The sequence below is a fragment of the Gadus morhua genome, chromosome 4 (assembly GCF_902167405.1).
Source record: "Gadus morhua chromosome 4, gadMor3.0, whole genome shotgun sequence".
NCBI lineage: Eukaryota > Metazoa > Chordata > Actinopteri > Gadiformes > Gadidae > Gadus > Gadus morhua.
Window position 1 is genome coordinate 6931774 of NC_044051.1, and position 18293 is coordinate 6950066.

General features: G+C 53.4%; 1 protein-coding gene across 1 annotated transcript in view; it reads right to left on the reverse strand.

The window, feature by feature from the left end:
- Positions 1 to 18293, reverse strand: part of arid2 (AT-rich interactive domain 2) — a 28078-nt gene that overhangs the window by 1955 nt on the left and 7830 nt on the right. Inside the window, exons 4-20 of the mRNA XM_030353776.1 lie at positions 17500 to 17633; positions 16332 to 16550; positions 15785 to 15852; positions 15431 to 15500; positions 14633 to 14883; positions 13128 to 13224; positions 12411 to 12620; positions 10183 to 10347; positions 8675 to 8753; positions 8370 to 8504; positions 7876 to 8051; positions 5048 to 7275; positions 3543 to 3664; positions 2902 to 3040; positions 2200 to 2285; positions 1541 to 1664; positions 309 to 400 (exon numbers count right to left, since the gene is read on the reverse strand). Coding sequence (XP_030209636.1) covers positions 309 to 400; positions 1541 to 1664; positions 2200 to 2285; positions 2902 to 3040; positions 3543 to 3664; positions 5048 to 7275; positions 7876 to 8051; positions 8370 to 8504; positions 8675 to 8753; positions 10183 to 10347; positions 12411 to 12620; positions 13128 to 13224; positions 14633 to 14883; positions 15431 to 15500; positions 15785 to 15852; positions 16332 to 16550; positions 17500 to 17633 — 4395 coding nt within the window. The remainder of the gene's footprint in view (positions 1 to 308; positions 401 to 1540; positions 1665 to 2199; positions 2286 to 2901; positions 3041 to 3542; positions 3665 to 5047; positions 7276 to 7875; positions 8052 to 8369; positions 8505 to 8674; positions 8754 to 10182; positions 10348 to 12410; positions 12621 to 13127; positions 13225 to 14632; positions 14884 to 15430; positions 15501 to 15784; positions 15853 to 16331; positions 16551 to 17499; positions 17634 to 18293) is intronic.

Genomic DNA, 18293 nt, shown 5'->3' on the forward strand with positions numbered 1-18293 from the left:
ACACAGAGAGAGAGAGAGAGAGACACAGAGAGAGAGACAGAGACAGAGAGACAGAGACACAGAGACAAAGCGAGAGAGAGAGACACACAGACACAGACAGACAGACAGACAGACAGACAGGGCAGAAAAGGAGAGACAGAGGGCAGAATGTAAGCATGGTAAGAAAATGTCAACATAAACAACCTTTCCAGCCGTTACTAATTTCCATGAGGGCCGCTGGGCTCAGACTAACATTAAACCACCACCAGACGCGGAGAAACCGGTTCAACCTGCCCCGGGTCGGACCGGGAGCGTGCGGGAGGACTTACTTGCGACCACAGTCCGAGTACTTGGCGATGTTCTTTAACGTTAAGGCAGCAGTTAGTCTTATGTGTTTGGTCATTGGTCCCTCTTTCTCATCCTGTAGAGAGGGGGGGGGGAGTACAGCACACATCAACATCCACAGTCATGTTTCATCAGAGCATTATTTCTGGTATTTTTACTGCTTGAGTATCAAATCAGAGCCCGACCGATATATTGGTTGATGGAGGCGTTGGACCTCAACTTAAGATCAGTTCAGACTAGGGATGGCGAAAATGTAAAATATTCTTCACCGACCACCCAGCCTCATACCTCAATGTGATTTCTTTGCACTGAACAAGGACTGCACTTAATTTTGTTGTACTTGTTGCAATGACAAAGATATTCTATTATATTCTATAAACCGCGGCACGACCCGTGTTTGAATTAACTGCAAGTTCACCGCGTGTGGAGAGCGGGCTCGAACGCCCACCTGGTTGAGACCCTGCACGGGACTCACCAGGGGCCAATCCGAAGAGGGCAGCGTTAGGAGCTCATTTGCAACATTGCCGCGGCTCGATTATGAAAATGACAGCTCCGAAGAGACGCCGCTTGTTTAGTTTGGAGGAGACGGAAAAAATGAGTGCGAGGGATAATTTTTTTCACTTCACACAAAAAGATCTTGGAATGAGATGGCTAACTGTAGTCTTATAGCATTTAGTCTACTGTCCATAATAATTTAGAGATCATATTCTCCGCCGCTCGCATGCGTGAATATTTAAGACTTGTTAAGAAGTGTCAGTCCGACTCCCAATCGGTCACCTCATCTGATCATCTTTTTGTGTGACGTGAAACTAACACACTCCACAGTCCACTCTGACCCCAATTTTTGTTTTTATCCGACAAGCGACAAGATTGATCGGTTAACGTCCCTTGTTCAGACTGTAGATAAAGTATTACTGTTGTCGTCTGAGCAGTAACCCAGGCCTCCCTACAGACGGGGGTTGTTCACTCAGACGCGTTGCTCTAGGAGGTTGGTATCGGTGGGGACCACATGGTCTTAACTGGCCCCGCCTTCTTTAACCTCCATCGATATACATCAGCGTATATGTTCTGCCGATATTACAACTTTAGAACTGGGGTTGATTCATTAGCCTGATCCCCTCTTTATATATCCTCTCAAAGCTCTATACAGAGCACATCCGCGTTAACACCGCCAACACTAACGGGGTGACGTCATGTTCTGGGGGGGGGTACTCACGGTGAAGTCCCTGAAGACCAGGTTGCGGGACCCCCGGCGCAGGGCCATGAGGGCAGCGCTGGGGTGATTGACGATAGCTTTCTGGGGCCGCGTGGGCGGGGTGCTGCTGGCCACCGTGGGGGTCCTGCACACACACACACACACACACACACACACACACACACAGGTCAGGACTCTATTGTAGGTCTACGGTCAGGACTCTATTCTAGGTCTACGGTCAGGACTCTATTCTAGGTCTACGGTCAGGACTCTATTCTAGGTCTACGGTCAGGACTCTATTCTAGGTCTACGGTCAGGACTCTATTGTAGGTCTATGGTCAGGACTCTATTCTAGTTCCATCGCCAGGTCTCTATTCTAGTTAAGCAGATATGTGTACCCAAAAGCGCACCATGCAACCTCAAGCTCGTTATGTAATCACTTCTTCAGAGGAGTTGGCTAAAAATAGAAACCCCATATGGCGGGTAGGAGTGGAAATAGCAACAGAATAACTTGATGCTGGTCGCACGTGTTCCGTTAAGTCACACGCCTCCGCCGTGAACATATGTGAGGATCTGGGTCGCTCCCCAGAGAGCAGACACGCCCCGGCAAAAAATCAAAACAAAAACTTTACAGCCGGCTGGGACAGAGTTTTAGGACGAGTCAGCGAACCAGCACTTACTGGGAAGCGTTGGGATTGGGGCTGTTCTGGGACTGCTCCTCCAGCTTCAACCCTGCCAGCAGCGCATCCCGGGAACAGTGTTTATCCTGGAGAGGACGGGAGAATGATCAGGTCGAGGCTACCTGGGGTAGAGACCCCCAACCGCCCCGGGTAGAGAGCCCAATCTGCCCCTTGGTAACGACCCCAAAACAGCAGTTTTAGCCAAGGACTCGAGAAATTAAAACATGCTGAACGCTTGAAAGCATAATTGTTATCGTGAGCCTCATATCAGAATTGTCAAATTTTGGGCAAATTGTGATATCTAACCTAACTCTACTCTCCTGACACACTGATTCACCGTGCCCCATTGGCTTTATCCTAAACCAATCAGAGTGCTTCTTACATTTCATAATCACTATCCGCCTCAGTCATCTATTTGACTTGGGCATTTTTGACACTAAATAAAAGAGGAACCTTAAAACATAACTTAGGCATTTATGATATGAGACTAACGATATGCAACACTGCAAGTAAAGACAAAAAGTTAATCATCCAAGTTAAAGTATAGGGGGTAAAGTAAAAAAAGTGAGATTGTGTCTGCGATGATCCCCGGTGTTCGGTCTGGTGTAAACATTAGCCGCTTGATCGTAGCGCAGCGCTAGGTCGCGACCCACGGCGGCGTACGGTTCGCGCCCCGGTGTCTCTGTGGGGTGGGGGTCTCACCTGGAGGTGGGTCACGAAGGAGAGTCTCTGCCGGGGGAAGGGCTCGCAGCCCTCCCACAGACAGTGGCCCCGGTAGGCCTCCTTGCTGCCGTGGGTCGTGGCCCCGTGGTAGAACACCTGCGACGGCGTCTCGAACCACCTGCGGAGAGAGAGGGGAGCGTTGTCAGGGTGATGGGACACACACTTCCCCCCCCCATGAAGACTGTAGATAGCACGGCTCCTTATGGTGCTGTAGTCGTCTGAGCAGTCACCCAGGCCTCCCTACAGACGGGGGTTGTTCACTCAGACGCGTTGCTCTAGGAGGTAGGTATCGGTGGGGACCACATGGTCTTAACTGGCCCCGCCTTCTTTAACCTCCGTATACACGGCGGGGAAGTGAACCCCGAATCGCGATTGAGCGAATGGATTGGACGTGAAATCCATCCACGTAAAAGTCTGGATTCCGTATCAAGGACACTCTTCTGCCACCATCTTTAATTATAAAATCTAATTTTAATCAATCGTTCCTGGAACATTGCTGTATATATATTCAAACAGAAATGAATCACACTTGGCAGTGTCCACCCAGATGTGGGGAGGGAGACAGACAGACAGACAGACAGACAGACAGACAGACAGACAGACAGAGCTGGGCGACTGACCGTTTACACGACTGCCACAGACACTTGAAGTTCTGCCCTGCTTTCCTGATGGGCTCCGGGGCGGCGGGGGGCGGGGCGAGGCTGCCCACCGGGACGGGGGCGACGGGAGGGGGACCGCTGAGCTGCAGGAGGGGGAGACGGGTTAGGGACAGAGTTCACCTCAGTCATACACACTTTAACCCGTTAAAGACGGGTTAGGGCACAGAGTTCACCTCAAACATACACACTTTAACCGTGTTTATGTTAGCACCAATTCTAAAGTAAATCAGAAATTGAAACTGAAAATCGAACACCGATTAAAATAACATTTGGCATCCATGTTTATCGTGTTACTAAAGCACCTGTAGGCTGTACAGTGCTACGAGGAATGTCTGGACAAATGACATTGATAGTTAAAAACCCAGGGACAAACTAGTGAAACCATTACTTTGAGATTAATTTTTCACAAGACAAGAGTCTTCTTCTATAATCTTGATATAACTTATGGTTTCTTTGTGGTGACAAGATGGAGGCGGTGGGCCTGAACTGAATATAAAGTATTGTTGTTGTCGTCTGAGCAGTAACCCAGGCCTCCCTACAGACGGAGGTTGTTCACTCAGATGCGTTGCTCTAGGAGGTAGGTATCGGTGGGGACCACATGGTCTTAACTGGCCCCGCCTTCTTTAACCTCCATGTGCTTCACCGGGGAATCGAACCCCGGTCTACCGAGTGATGGGCCAACGCCTTGTCTCTGAGCTAATGGATCGATAAGACCTACAGCCTGTGTCTGGATTAAGTTCCCATCCGATAGTGAGAAAACAAACTGCTCTTTATTCACACAATGAAACGACGGGCAGTTTTTAAAACCCGACATGAATAATGCATGTCTTACTACGCATATACCCAGCGCATAGAAACCACACATTTCATCACAAAATGCATTTAAAAACAGGGCGATTTGGGCACAATGTAGACTCGCTGCAGTGTGAATTGCTCGCTGACGAGTGTCAGGATCAGCGCATGGATTAACACGTTTTAAACGAAATGTTTTACACTGCCTACAGATAGCCTTCATTGATTGATTCAGCTTGAGGAGGTTAACGCGTGAGGGGAAAGGATTCACTGCCAGTATTGATGTGCAGCTGGCACACACTGCCTTCTAGGGCGGTTCAATACACTCCATCACTGAGACTTAAGAGGACCTGTATCACATATCTAAACAACGAGAAGGCTAATTTGAATATTTGTGATCAATACCTCCATTACAAACAGGATTTAAAATTGCAGAATGAAGAAACTAATTAAAACAGTCAAATAGTATAAAGTATAAGAACTCATTCTCTGTGAAACTATTTTAATTTCCTCCCTGTAGTTATATAGCCGTATATACAAATTATCTACTGGAAAGAAGGTTTCTACAATAAACATGAAAATACCCACAAACCACCGGGCCTAGCAGCACTCAGCCACCCGGGCCGGAGGAGCCTGGGGCCTCAGGTAGAGGACAGGGGGGAGGGGGGACTCACCGGGGGGCCAGCTGCCTGTGGGGGTGAGCAGGTCCTCTGCAGAGAGGCCTTCTCTATTGCTACTTTGGCTACTGTGCTTGGGTCCGTTCCCGCGGGCACCGCCACCATGGTGGCGGTGCTGCCCGCGTTGTTGGGGTCGCTGATGGTGATGATCCGCACGCCCACCTTACTGGGGACCACCGGGGGCCAGTCCTCGGGGTCCGAGGGCCGCTTGAGGCCCCGGGGCTCGGGGGCCAGGCCGTTGGCCGAGGCGGCGGCGGCGGCGGTGGGCCCCTGGGAGGTAACAGTGATGGTGGCGGTGGGGGGGAGGGGGGCGTTGGGGAGCAGCCGCTGTCTCAGGGCAGGGAGGGCGTGGCCGGGCCCCGTGGGGCCGTTGGCGGCCGCCGTGGGCCCGTTGGCCAGCCGCTCCGCCTGCGGGACTTTGGCGGTGTCCTGCTGGGGGCCGGGGAGGGGGGAGCCGGGCCCTGACGCGCCCACCTCCCCGTTCCCAACGTACTGTCTGGAAGCCACGTGATTTGGAATGTTTTTGTTGTGGACGCCGCCGCCGCCGCCGCCGCCGTCGCGCTCCACGTCGCACACGCCGTTCACCAGCGTCTTGCCGCCGCCGTCCCCCGGAGCCGGCCTCCCGTTGGCCCCCGCCGGCCCGTTGGGCGCCGCCGTGCCGATCCCTGAGTGGTGCGACGGCAGGCCCGCCTCGGCGCACTTCCTGCCGTTCAGGAGCTTGGCGCCGGGCGGGGCCAGCTCCCCGTTGCTGGCCGTGCCGTTGGAGGAGCCGCCGTCGGCCACCGACGAGTTCTCCATCACCTCGATCCTCCGCTCGTGGAGGTGCAGCCCCGCCGCGTCCTTGGCCTCCTCCTCCTTCTGGCAGATGATCTTGTCGCCCCTCAGCGGGCCCGGGGCCGGGGGAGGGGGCGGCGGCGGCGGCGTGGCCGGCGCGCGGTAGGGCGTCGACCCCGCGGGGAACGGGGGCGGGGACACCCCCGGCGCCACGGCGCCCTGGCTGACGGCGGCGGCGGCGGCCGACGTGGTGAAGCCCGTGCCGGGGACCACCGTGAAGGTGACCTGCCCCCCCGCCGCGGGGCCCTGGATGACGGTGGCGGCCCCCGGGGCCCCGGCCGAGAGCACCTGGCCCGGGAGCAGCTGCACCGCCTGGAGGGGGGCCCCCCCGCCGCCGGCCTGGAGGGGCCCCGGGACCAGCTGCATGCTGAGCTGCTGGGGCTGCGGGGGCGGGCCCTGGGCCGTGTAGCTGGCCTGGTAGACCACCTGCTGGGCGGGCGCCGGCAGGCCGGCGGGCGGGGGCACCTGGGGGGCCGGGAGGATGAGCTTCCCCCCCGGGGTGCTGGGACCCCGCTTTGGAAGCAGAAGCTGTTTGATCAAGCTGGACTCGGCGGAGGTAGGTGGGGGCGGCTGGGCCACGACCTGGAGCTGCTGCTGCTGCTGCTGCTGCCGCTTCAGGGACAGCATGTGGCTGACCGTCTGCGGCGGCTGCAGCTGGCCTTGGGGGTGGGGGGGCGGGGCCGCCGCGGGGGGGCAGGGCCCCGAGGGGGAGCCGGGCGGCCCCGCCGTCGGGAGCGTCTGAGCCGCGCCGGGGTTGGCCAGGACGATCTGGTGGAGGGCGGGCGTGTAGGCGGGGCTCTGCTGCTGGGCGGCGCCCACCATGACCACGCCCTGCGGCGGCTGAGCGTGCGGGACGGCGGCGCCGGTCGCCGTCGCCGTCATCGTCAGACCCCCGGGCGGGGGCGGCGCCGGCTTGGGGGCGATGTTTTGGAAGGTGACCCGCGGCGAGCCCTGGGCGCTGGACACGCCCGCGATGGTGAACACCTGGCCCCCGGCCACCTGGAAGTTCTGGATGGAGGAAGAGCCGGGGGCCGCGGCGTTGGGGGCCTCGGGCTGGGGCGTGGCCCCCAGGGGGGGGCACACGCCCTGCACCCGGGCCGTCAGGATGTGGCCGGGGGGCACCTGCTTGAAGAGCGTGACGGGGGCCGCGCTCGACGACTGCTGGGGGTGATGGGGGTGAGGAGGGGGGGTCTGGGGACTGTGGTTCTGGATGACCGCCGTCGACGTGGGGATCTGGATCATGGGGCCCGCGCGGAGCTGCTGCTGCTGCGTGGCGGCGGCCAGCGGGCTGGGGGCCCCTTGCTGGGGGCCCGGGTGCCGCGGCTCGTGCAGGGTGAACGCCACGGGTTGGGGGGTGCCGGCCGGGCCCCGCACCAGCTGGGCTCCCAGGACTACAGGGCGGAACGGGGGGGGAAGAACAACAACAGGCGGTGGTCAGTGATGGGGAGACGCTTGTGCGTTAGGAGCCGAGAACGATCCCAAGCACACAATTAAAACGAGAGCGGCTACCACAAAGACTGCTGATGTCTCCGAACAAACATAAAGGGACCAACGATTGCCCTTTCCGAACTTTGTTTCCAAATTCGCTGGCTCACCTGCTCCGAGTGTGTAAGTAAGCCGTCGGATTCGGAAGGAGAACAAAGTTCGGTAACTTTTATGTGTTCAGATACGTCAGTGGTCCATTCCCACCCCTTTTCGTCAAAGTAATGCAGGCATTTCAGAGGTGCGACACGGGCGCTGAAACGTCGACAAACCATCGAGTTTGCGTCGATGACGCCACTTGTTGCTTGACTGCGTCAGTAGTGGATGCATTCAACACAACTCGTGTTCAGCACGCGTATGACGGTTCGCTCCGGTTCACCTCGGGTCCTCTGCGGCCTGCGACGCAGCTTCCCTCCTCACTACATCCTCACTACATCCCCCCCGCCACACCACACACTCTGAGAAACACGGCTTTACGTAGCGACGAAGACCGCCGTGCACATGCCCACCTGAGGGGGGCGCTACAGCCTCGGCCATCATCTGGGGGCCGGCCGGCTGCTGCTGGTAGTACAGCTGGATGGGCAGGGGGATGGCCTTCCTCCTCATCCCCACCAGGAAGATCTGCACCTGGCTGCCCGGCTTGGCGTCGTCCTGCCGTCGCATGGTGTGGTTGGGGAACACCGTCCTGTGGTGAGAGGGCGAGGGAGTCACTCATCCGTTCATCCAGGGCCACTTTCAAAATAATTAGTGCAGTTTTGGGGGGATTATCCGATTCAAATCGATACGACATGTGCCCTTACATGTGCCCTTACATGTGCCCTTTACCTGTTGATGCTTGGAGCTTCAAACAGCGGGTCAGTCTCATGTTGTTAATGGACTGCATTAAGGTGTGAATACAAATCGAACCCCATGGGACAACAACGAAGAGAGGGCCTACAGACACAGAGGATGGTGGGTGGGTGGGTGGGTGGGTGGGGGGGTGTGGTGTGTGTGTGAGGCTGACCGTAAGCATTTCAGGAAGCCTGTGGAGTTCAGGATGTTAGTGCGGCCCATCTTGCTGCACGTGGCCAGGTACTCCGAGTACACCTCCGACCGCGACACAGACGCCTCCGCCTGCACCTCAAAGTGGGCGTTGAGCCTGAGGGAGGAGACATGTTGTGTGAGAGGTGGGCGACGGTGGACGGTTGAGAAGACCGTGTTTCAGACAAGCTGCGGATATTGGATTCAGGTGAGAGGACGCATTCAAATGTGGAGGTTGAGGGAGGATTAAGGAAGGAGATGCGCGTTGTTGGTATGTGACGTCCTCACCACTGTAGCGTAAACTTCTCCCCGTCCAGCTCCACGATGCCAGGGGGTGTAGGAGTCGCCTGGGCTGGAACACGTGTTACTGGAGACGGAGACAGAGACAGAGAGAGAGAGAGACAGGGACAGAGAGAGACAGGGACAGAGAGAGACAGGGACAGAGAGAGAGACAGGGACAGAGAGAGACAGGGACAGAGAGAGAAAGAGACAGGGACAGAGAGAGACAGGGACAGAGAGAGACAGGGACAGAGAGAGACAGGGACAGAGAGAGACAGGGACAGAGAGAGACAGGGACAGAGACAGAGACAGAGACAGAGACAGAGAGAGAGAGAGAGAGAGAGAGAGATGAAGAGAGACAGATGGAGAGAGAGAGGGACAGATGAAGAGAGAGAGAGAGACAGACGAAGAGAGAGAGAGAGACAGACGAAGAGAGAGACAGAAGAGAGAGACAGACGAAGAGAGAGATAAAGAGAGACAGACAGACGAAGAGAGAGAGATACAGAGAGACAGACAGATGAAGACAGAGAGATACAGAGAGACAGACAGTCAAGAGAGAGATACAAAGAGGGACAGAGAGACAGAGAGAGTGAGAGAGACATGACATATTAGAGACCAATAGGATCCGAGCCACTGCAGCAGTTTGAGTTGCAGATGGAGCGAGGGGAACAAAGCCTGATAATTACCTTGGGTTTAATAACAACGCATTTCTCTGGTTTTCCACCAGGTGTCAGAAGGAAACGAGTGATAGGATTACGTAGCGGTAAGACTCTGCTACAGTGCTGTGTTTATTTGTCCCCATGACCCACGCGGTGGTATTTTTACACATAGTAACAGAAATGGAAAATCTTCCCATTATTTTTGGACGTCCATTAACCTACTAATGAGTCAACGAAGGAGAGGTGTGGAGAGAGATCTGGTAGACACAACATGCCCCCACATCTTCTGTGTTTAGACTAACACAGGCCGTTTGGTGACACCGATTCCCAAAGCGTCAGACTATGGGGCTGATGCTGTGGCTTGCATGGTGGCCCTTCAAGCCTAGCCAGGGTTCCTGCCACGCTCTGGTTCAGATAGAAATGCCCTTTCATATCTGTCTCCAACAGATCCTTGGATAGACTCGGAATATATACTCTGATGATGCAAAAAATGCGTCGTTTTTTGTCATTTTTTTATTCAAGGGCATTTAGCAAACGCTTTATCCGCTGGGACTTACAACGGTTCATACACATATTCACACACGAACGGCGGAGTCAACCCCTCGAGGCGACAGCCAGCTCGTCGGGAAGAGTAAGGGTGAGGCGTCTTGCTCAGGGACACCTCGACACTCAGCTAGGAGGAGCCGGGGATCTAACTAGCACCCTTCTGTTTACAAGTGAACTCGCTCAACCAAATATCATACATCATGTTTTGCATGACTATCATTGTATTCAAACTCTGGTCGTGATCAGGACGTTACCAACGCCCAGCTCGCTAGATCCGTACGACCCACTAGGGAGTGGTGCGGGGACACTCACCAGGTAGGGGGGCCCCGGGGGCCGGGACAGGGGTCTGCTCCACCAGCTGGGGGCGCGCCTCGGCCGCCTGGCCCGCGCTGGCCTGGTGCTCGATGAGCCGCACCGCCGTGAGGGCGTCCGGCCCGAAGGTGTGGAGGTCCACCGAGACGAGACGCACCAGGAGGTCTGGGGGGGAGACAGAGGGGGGAGGGGGGGGGGGGGGGGGGGGGAGAGAGAGGGGAGACAGAGAGGGGGAGAAGGAGGAGGAGGGGAAGGGGGAAGACAGAGAGGGGGAAGGGGGGAGACAGAGAGGAGGAGGAAGAGGGAGAGAGGAGGAGGAAGAGGGAGAGAGGAGGAGGAAGAGGGAGAGAGGAGGGGGGAGACAGAGAGGAGGAGGAAGAGGGAGAGAGGAGGGGGGAGACAGAGAGGAGGAGGAGGAGGAGGAAGAGGGAGAGAGGAGGAGGAAGAGGGAGAGAGGAGGAGGAAGAGGGAGAGAGGAGGAGGAAGAGGGAGAGAGGTGGAGACAGAGAGGAGAGAGGTGGAGAGGAGGAGTGGAAAACATAGAAAGGGAGACAGAGGGGGAGACAGAGGGGGAGACAGAGGGGGAGACAGAGGGGGGATAGGGGTGAGTGGAAGTGAAGAGGGGGAGACGGAGGTGGAGAGGAGGATACCCGTGAGTCTCAGACGTGGGTACCGATCGCGGGGCGTTCCATCCTGATAACTACACTTGACTCGTGGCCCGCTGATGACACTTAAGCGCACTTAGCGGTGCGTTCGATGGCAGACAGGATGCAGAATGTACTCCACGCTGGAGCACGCCTGGACGGAAAAACAACCGGCGCGCTCTCTGCCGTTCATCACCTCGCTGAAACCCGCCCACGGGGTGGTCCCTGTGGGTGCGGAGCCACGCGGTAAACACGCTCTCTAACTCGGTCTATCTGATCGCTAAAAGCTATAACCCCCTCATATCGCTCTGTTAGTCATGTTCAACGACGGAGAGATGTCCCAGCGTCGATACGAGAGACCGTCGGAGACATGGGCATCCACTTTGAGACACTTTTTCTAGGTTTAATTTAACCCTATGAAACAAAGCTCATCCCAGCCACTGACTTATCATTTCAACTCCATGTTCCCCTCGTCAAACGAGCCTTCACTCACTCACTGACACATGCCAGAGGAACGGGACCATATTGCTCCTGATCCGTCGCTCCTTGTCCTGGCAGCCCGTCAGCCTGTGATCAGACTTGGATCTTCTCCCCCCCTCACAGACCTCTTCTCCCCCATACGAGCCAGGACTCGCCACAGACAGTTTTGGCAGGCATCCGCCTTCAATTCACAGGTCAAAAATATAAAAGTGTCGTACACTCCTACACACTCACGTCTGCCAGCGGATGCCTGAACAGTCTGTTTGCTTGTTGCGTCGCACTGTGCGAGCCAAATCTTGCATTGAGTATTCGGTCCATCGTTTCGTTATGCCTTTCATGTTGGATGAATGCCTAACGTTTGTTGTTTACATTGCATACCAAGGACATTAAATATACCCTGTTTCTTGGAGTATCCGCCTGTCTTTTAAGTACGCTATAACCTGTGCAGAACCTCTACCAGATGCTACCGTAGTGGGCATAAAAACATAAGAAGCTGGGACTGCAAGGATTTCAAATACCCCATCTCATGCTTTTTTAGGGTTAATAATTGCATTTCGGGGTACTACTCAAAGGGTTACAACACCTTGCCCATGCGTCGGCAAATACAGCCCCCCCCCCCCCCCGGGAAGTTATGAACATTGTGGGTAGCCAGGAGGCCCAACTTCTGCACAGTATGTTGTCACACTATTACGGAAGTAAAGTTTGAGAACAAACGTGCTGCTTCAGGCACTTATTGAGTAGCTTAGCAAACGTAAAACATGTATACATATTTAATATAGGAGTCTCAAGGAAAGGGCAAAGTCGAAAAACCATGATATCACCCCTTTAAGACCTAAAAGAAAGGTCAAAAAGTTTGAGAACCACTGGGTTTAATAGGCCTCCGGGACGTAAACACAAACTATGGACAGAGTCGGGCCTCTTCTGGAGCGGAAGACCTTGGCTGATTTGAGCACGTTTTAACCCGCGCAAAACCTCTTCAAGTTGAGTTTATTGGTTTAGTTGAGGACCATGTGCAGAACAGTTTCTATACCAGAGTGAGCTGAATAGTTAAATTGCATCAGTGGTCCCCGGATTGCACGACGCTCGCGTCGGGGGGGGACGTACCTATGCTGTGGTCCACCGAGGCGATCTTGGAGCAGGGGATCTCGCCGAGCTGGGCCAGGAGGTAGAGCACCTCCAGGGAGGACATGAGCAGCATGAGGTCGGGCAGCGTGAGCAGGGCGATCACCTCCCGGTACGAGTCCCGGTCCACGTACTCGCAGATCAGCACCGCGTTGTCCTCCGCCTTGCTCAGGTTGCCAAGGATCTCCATAGCTGGGGGACAGGGGGACGGGGACGGAGGGGGACAGGAGAGAGAAGGTTTAGCACCCCGGTGAGCGTGCGTACCATATAGGCTCAGTCCTGAACGCAGCGACCCGGGTTTGAATCCTGCCCGGGGTCATTTGCTGCACGTCGTCCTCTCTATCTCCCATACCTTCCTCTCTATCTCATTCTATAATAAAGCATAAAAATGCAAAAATAAATCTTTAAGATAAATAAATAAACTAGGGGTCCCCTACCCTTACCCCACAGGAGGTCACCTGTTTGCAGATGAATGGTAAACGGACTGCAGTTCAACGCTTTTCTAACCAGTAGCCACCCCAAGCACCACTGCCGCCTAACATTCACCCATTCATGCACACATTCACACACCGACGGCGGTGTCTAACCATGAAAGGCGACAGCCAGCTCGTCGGGAGCAGTTAAGTTGAGGTGCCTTGCTCAGGGACACCTCGATACTCGGGGCCAAGACCGGCACCAAGACCAGGCCCGGAACCTCACCTCTCATTTTGAGGAAGCGGTCTCTGGACATCAAGCATTTGGTGATGGTGTGGAACATCAGATGGGTGGTCCGAAAGTCCACTGGGTCCAGCTGGACCTGTAGGGAGACACAGAGGAGCAGAACCCTACGTTACGGCGGTATCCTCAGAGGTCCGGTCTGCACGGCCATTAGGCCGGAGTCTAACCACAGGTTTAAAGAGGAACGTAAACAATGACACAGATAATGAAGACGCTGTCTGGGGTTGGATTAAGGATCTTGTTCGTTTCTGGAGGTGCAGCAAAGCCGCAATTCGCCGCGGAGCGTTGATGTTCTACGGTGTTGCTGTCACAGAAACCAGCACAGAAATCAGTGGTGGGGGCGCAACTGGGAGGCTCACTAGTGTTTTAAATTGTGCTAGCTTCACCTGGGAGGGGTGGATCAATCTTAGGGTTGACATTATCCCCATGAACATGAATAAAATAATGATGATTCTAAAACACTTAACTCTTACATGTTGAACATCATATGAAACTCCAGGATTGCCACTCACAATATTGAAATATTAAGATGGCGGCCGATCACCTAATGACATCAAAAGGCCCAGCACATAGCCCCCAAACATTTACACACAAACTCAAAAAGCCTTTGTTAGCCACACAGACCGTCACGCTTCCTCCAGTAAAGCACCACCTTTAAACCACACCAGACGCTCCAACGCAAGCTGTGGTTTCTTGCTGAATCAATGGCCAGGCCAACACGTGTGCAGATCTAACTTAAAGCAACAATAAAAAACACATCCTGGTCCTTCTGATCATTGACGCGCGTGCGATTGCGATCGAGCGCACATCACTGTGAAGTCAAAGCGCATGTTGATGCTTCAAGATCAGAGAAAAGCGAGAGATTACCGTGGTTTATACTAGGGGTGGAGGGGGGAAATCGATTCCTGTTCGTATCGGGATTCTGTGCTTCCTCGATAATTGTATTGTCCATCACAATATTTACAGAATCGCAATGAATAATCGTAAGCATCGCATCATAAAGTCCCCGCTGATTCACGTCCCTACTAAACAGCAGCAGTGGAATTCATCTTGTCTTATCGGAGATACTTCACAGCTCGCATCGTGTTGTCTACTAAACACAAACTGAGCCACTAACCACAACAACAACAACAACAACACAGAGTGTGGATATTTTTAAGAGCAAACTCAAAACCCTGGGGTTGACACTAAGGTTTCAAAAGCACTTGCCCATTTTTACCTTTTAGTGGCTTTTAATTAAACAACTTATACAGTATATCCATTTACTTAATTTATTTTCAGACAGACATCGCTTTAGGTTTGGGTGGTTGGGGGGGGATTGTTGTTACATGTGTGAATATCGCTGGGTGTGTCGTGCGAGGGGGGGGATCGTATTTAGCACTTTGTGTCACATTAGCTTGCATGAAAAGTGCCATACAAATATAATTTGACTGAACAACTCCTGGTTCTGAAGGGGGGGGGGGTCGGAGGTAGGGGGTCAGACCAACCTCGGCGGCCACGTTGCCCAGCGTGTCCAGGCCCAGCTGGCGGAGGGAGATGAGGCTGCAGTGGGCGCAGAGCAGCAGGAAGCGCAGGCACGTGCGGCTGGCCGCCAGCAGCTTCACGTTGGTCTCCTCGAAGGAGAGGTTGCGCAGGATCACCGCCACCTGCAGCACCCGCTGGGCCTCCATGTCGCTGATACCGGGCGCCCGCGGCGGGTGGAACAGCGCCGGCACGGGGGCGTCCGATGACGTACCGTCTGAGGGGCGAGGGAGAGAGGGAGCGACCAAGACAGACAGAGGGAGACAGACAGAGGGAGACAGACAGACACAGACAGACAGACAGACAGACAGACAGACAGACAGACAGACAGACGGAAAGACAGACAGAGAGAGGAAGGTAGACGGACAGAGACAGACAGAGACAGACAGAGACAGACAGACAGAGACAGAGAGCGAGAGGAAGGGAGACAGAGGGACAGAGAGAGAGTCAAAGAGAGAGGCTTGGTTAGTCTGAGCACTGATATGATGTTAGGGGATGGGGGGGGGGAGAGTGGCTACTGGACTCCACTGGGAGACGTGTTAGTGGGGAAAATGTAATGGCTTCTGGAAAACTAATCAACACCCCGTGGTAATCGTTTTAAATGTAAAACAAGAACTCCATTTAAGTATTTTCTGGTAGCCGAACTAAAGACTACAGAGAGTTCACAATAAAGGAGTCATTCATGCCTTTTCATTTTATTTTTGTCTGATGTGATTTCCGATGGAACGGGGGAAACGCTGGTAGAGCGAAGCCGTCCTACTCACCATGTGTTGGGCTCCTCCTGTCCCAGATGAGCTCCCTGATCTCCACATCCTCCACCACCTCCTTCCAGAACTATGGAAGCACAAGGCCAGGGTTAGGGGGTACACCGCCCGGCCCATCCAGGCCCTCAACCACAAGCTGACCATCCGAGGTCACGTTCATTGTCAATTATTTATGAATCCGAAAAATAGGAGATGTTCCTTTTTGCACGGCACACTGACGTGGAACAGGGATTGTACAATCCAGGCTTTGATTCGGTTTACATCCTTGAGGCAAAACAGAAGATTGCCCCCCAAAAGCTTTTGTGTTAGGAATAGAATAATCGGATTCTAGGAAAGGGATTAGTCCGGCCTTACCCTGACGAAGTCCCGGGACGTGTTCTCCTTCCAGTCGGCCCCAAACACTCCAGAGAAGCTGCCTAGCGCTGGGGGAAACAAAACGCGAGAGAGAACGTTACAGAGAGCGTTCCAACAGCGGTTCCATATGCTTCCTCTATTCCCTCCCAGTACAAAGTTAGGATGCGCACTTCAAGGCATCGAGGAAGAAAAGATGCTTTGATCTTCAAACACTCAGGGGGGGAGAGAGAGAGACTGCTTGGTGGGATTCACACCCCGAGTTAGTTGGATGCCTCTGACAATGGGCTTCTCATTTATTCTTTAGGCTTGTGTAGCCGTGACCGAGTAATAACAATGTAAAATAAAAGCATGTATAATGTCTATAGCATTCATCGTCTCCAAAGGGTACAATTAGCAGCCGGAAGATGGATTAAATAACCCTTATAACACGTCAATATGGAACATCAAGTCTCCATCCCTAAAAGAAAATTAAACAATTGCAAATTTCTCCAATCGTCCGCCCGGTTAAAAACCGGCAAAAGGCAGCGTCGCTAAGGGAACCACGTACAGTCGTCAAAGACGCCAGTGTGGGCCAGGAGCAGCGTCACCAGCTTCGGGTCCTTCTCCAGCTGCATGGCGTGCTTGCTCTCGTTGGAGAGCAGGGTGCACACGTTGACGGCGAAGTCCACCTCGTTGGGCAGGCCCGAGAGCAGCGACAGCACCAGTTTGTTGTAGTCGCACGGCGCCGCGAAGTCCGTCGACAACCCATAGCTTTGGCGGAGATAGTCTGGGAGGGGGAGCGAACGACAACAAGAAACAACAGTTTCAGTACAAGCCTCATGTTTATCGTAGTCCGGGCCTACAGAGTGACATTCAGCTTCATGGAGTGCTTGTAAGAACAGCTTCACTTGGAAGAACGATCGTCCTTCTGAACTCTTTCTGAAGTTCACCACCACATCTGTATTTAGAGAATGATGAGGTGCCATGAATGTGGGTTCAGCCACACTTCAGCCCATGAGATGATTGGTGGTTTAGGGGTTAGCGGGAGAGACAGAAACTGTGGGCTGCATACAATTTATTTAGGTTTTTATGCAGTTTCCAGAATCTCACCCCTATGGCAATGAGGTGTGTGTTGGCCTAGACTTTTACGCCCACCTAGACTGGCTGTAGAACTAGACTCAAAACATTGCTTGCACAACTTTAAACAAAGCATGGAGCAGTAGAGCAGGCTTAGAAAGCCATCCATTCCCATTAGATGAAATGAGCCTGTAAGCCTTGGACACGGCATACAGATAATACCAGTGACAGACCGAGCGCACACAATCAAATGATACTCCGGGTTTGATGATTACTCCGCTGGTGTTACCTACCTCTGTTTCAACACAGTTCCGCTGCTCTAAGAAGGTCACAGACATCCCTAAACCGTCTGGGGAGCATGAATAATTTGCTGGTAGGAGTCAGCAAATGTCAAGGTTGTAATTCCGAACGTTATCTGGGGATTGCTGCGATTAAGAGTCGTACAAGCACTTCTCGTGGTGTTGATATGCAACATCCGCCGACAAAAAGGGGTTGTTTCATCTATTATTTTGAAACAATGCTGCTACAAGCAAGTTAAATAAAATGAGATAAAAAGTCGGCAAAAGTAATAGTCTATGGATGTTCACAACGGCCAGGCAGAACACTGAACAGTTGAACATCGAAACAGATGTTGCTGGTTGGGAGCTAGGAAGGCCTACCTGATACAGTGTGTTGCTGGTAGTTATAGGAGCAGGGAATTGCACCGATTGGAAGAGAAATTTTGGGATTCCCCGGTGGCGACTCATCATCATCCTCCCCAAAGTGGTGTACTTTCTCATATTTCTCCAAGTATCTGTTGAGAGAGAGAGACGGAGGGAGGGAGAGGGAGAGCAACACAGAGAGAGAGAGACACAGAGACAGAGACAGATATAGAGAGACAGAGAGAGCGACAAACAGAGAGAGCGACAGAGAGAGCCAGAGACACAAAGACAAAGAAAGAGACACATCAGGTTACCACTTAGCAATTCTTTCATAAGTTACCCAGTGTTTATTGAGGCGAGAGCGGAGCGCCTTGGATTCCTCTTTAAGTGAAGTCATGCAGATTAATTATTTACTCTGCAAGACTCTACTGCCGTGGTTTCAAAAGGCAGGTACAATTCATTGCAATGCAGATAAAATCAAAAGCAGTTTTCTGTTGTTACGGCCTTCTTGCTCATGAGTAAACCTTTAAAAATATATATATATATATACATATAAAAGAAGAAATCCAAAACATTGTGTTGAGTAGAGAGACAATGCTCAGAGACACAGGTGAATAGAACCACAATGCTCAGATAGAAAGTCACCAGGTGTGACAGTGCAGATGTGTAACCGAGATACGGGTTGCGATTGTGCGTTCTAAACCGCACACCGACAGACAGCTGCCTTTTGTTCCAGTTCAACGTCATAACCATCAGCGCTTGGGTTACATCCGTAAACAAGGCGATAATCTCTCCATTATCCACCTCCCCAA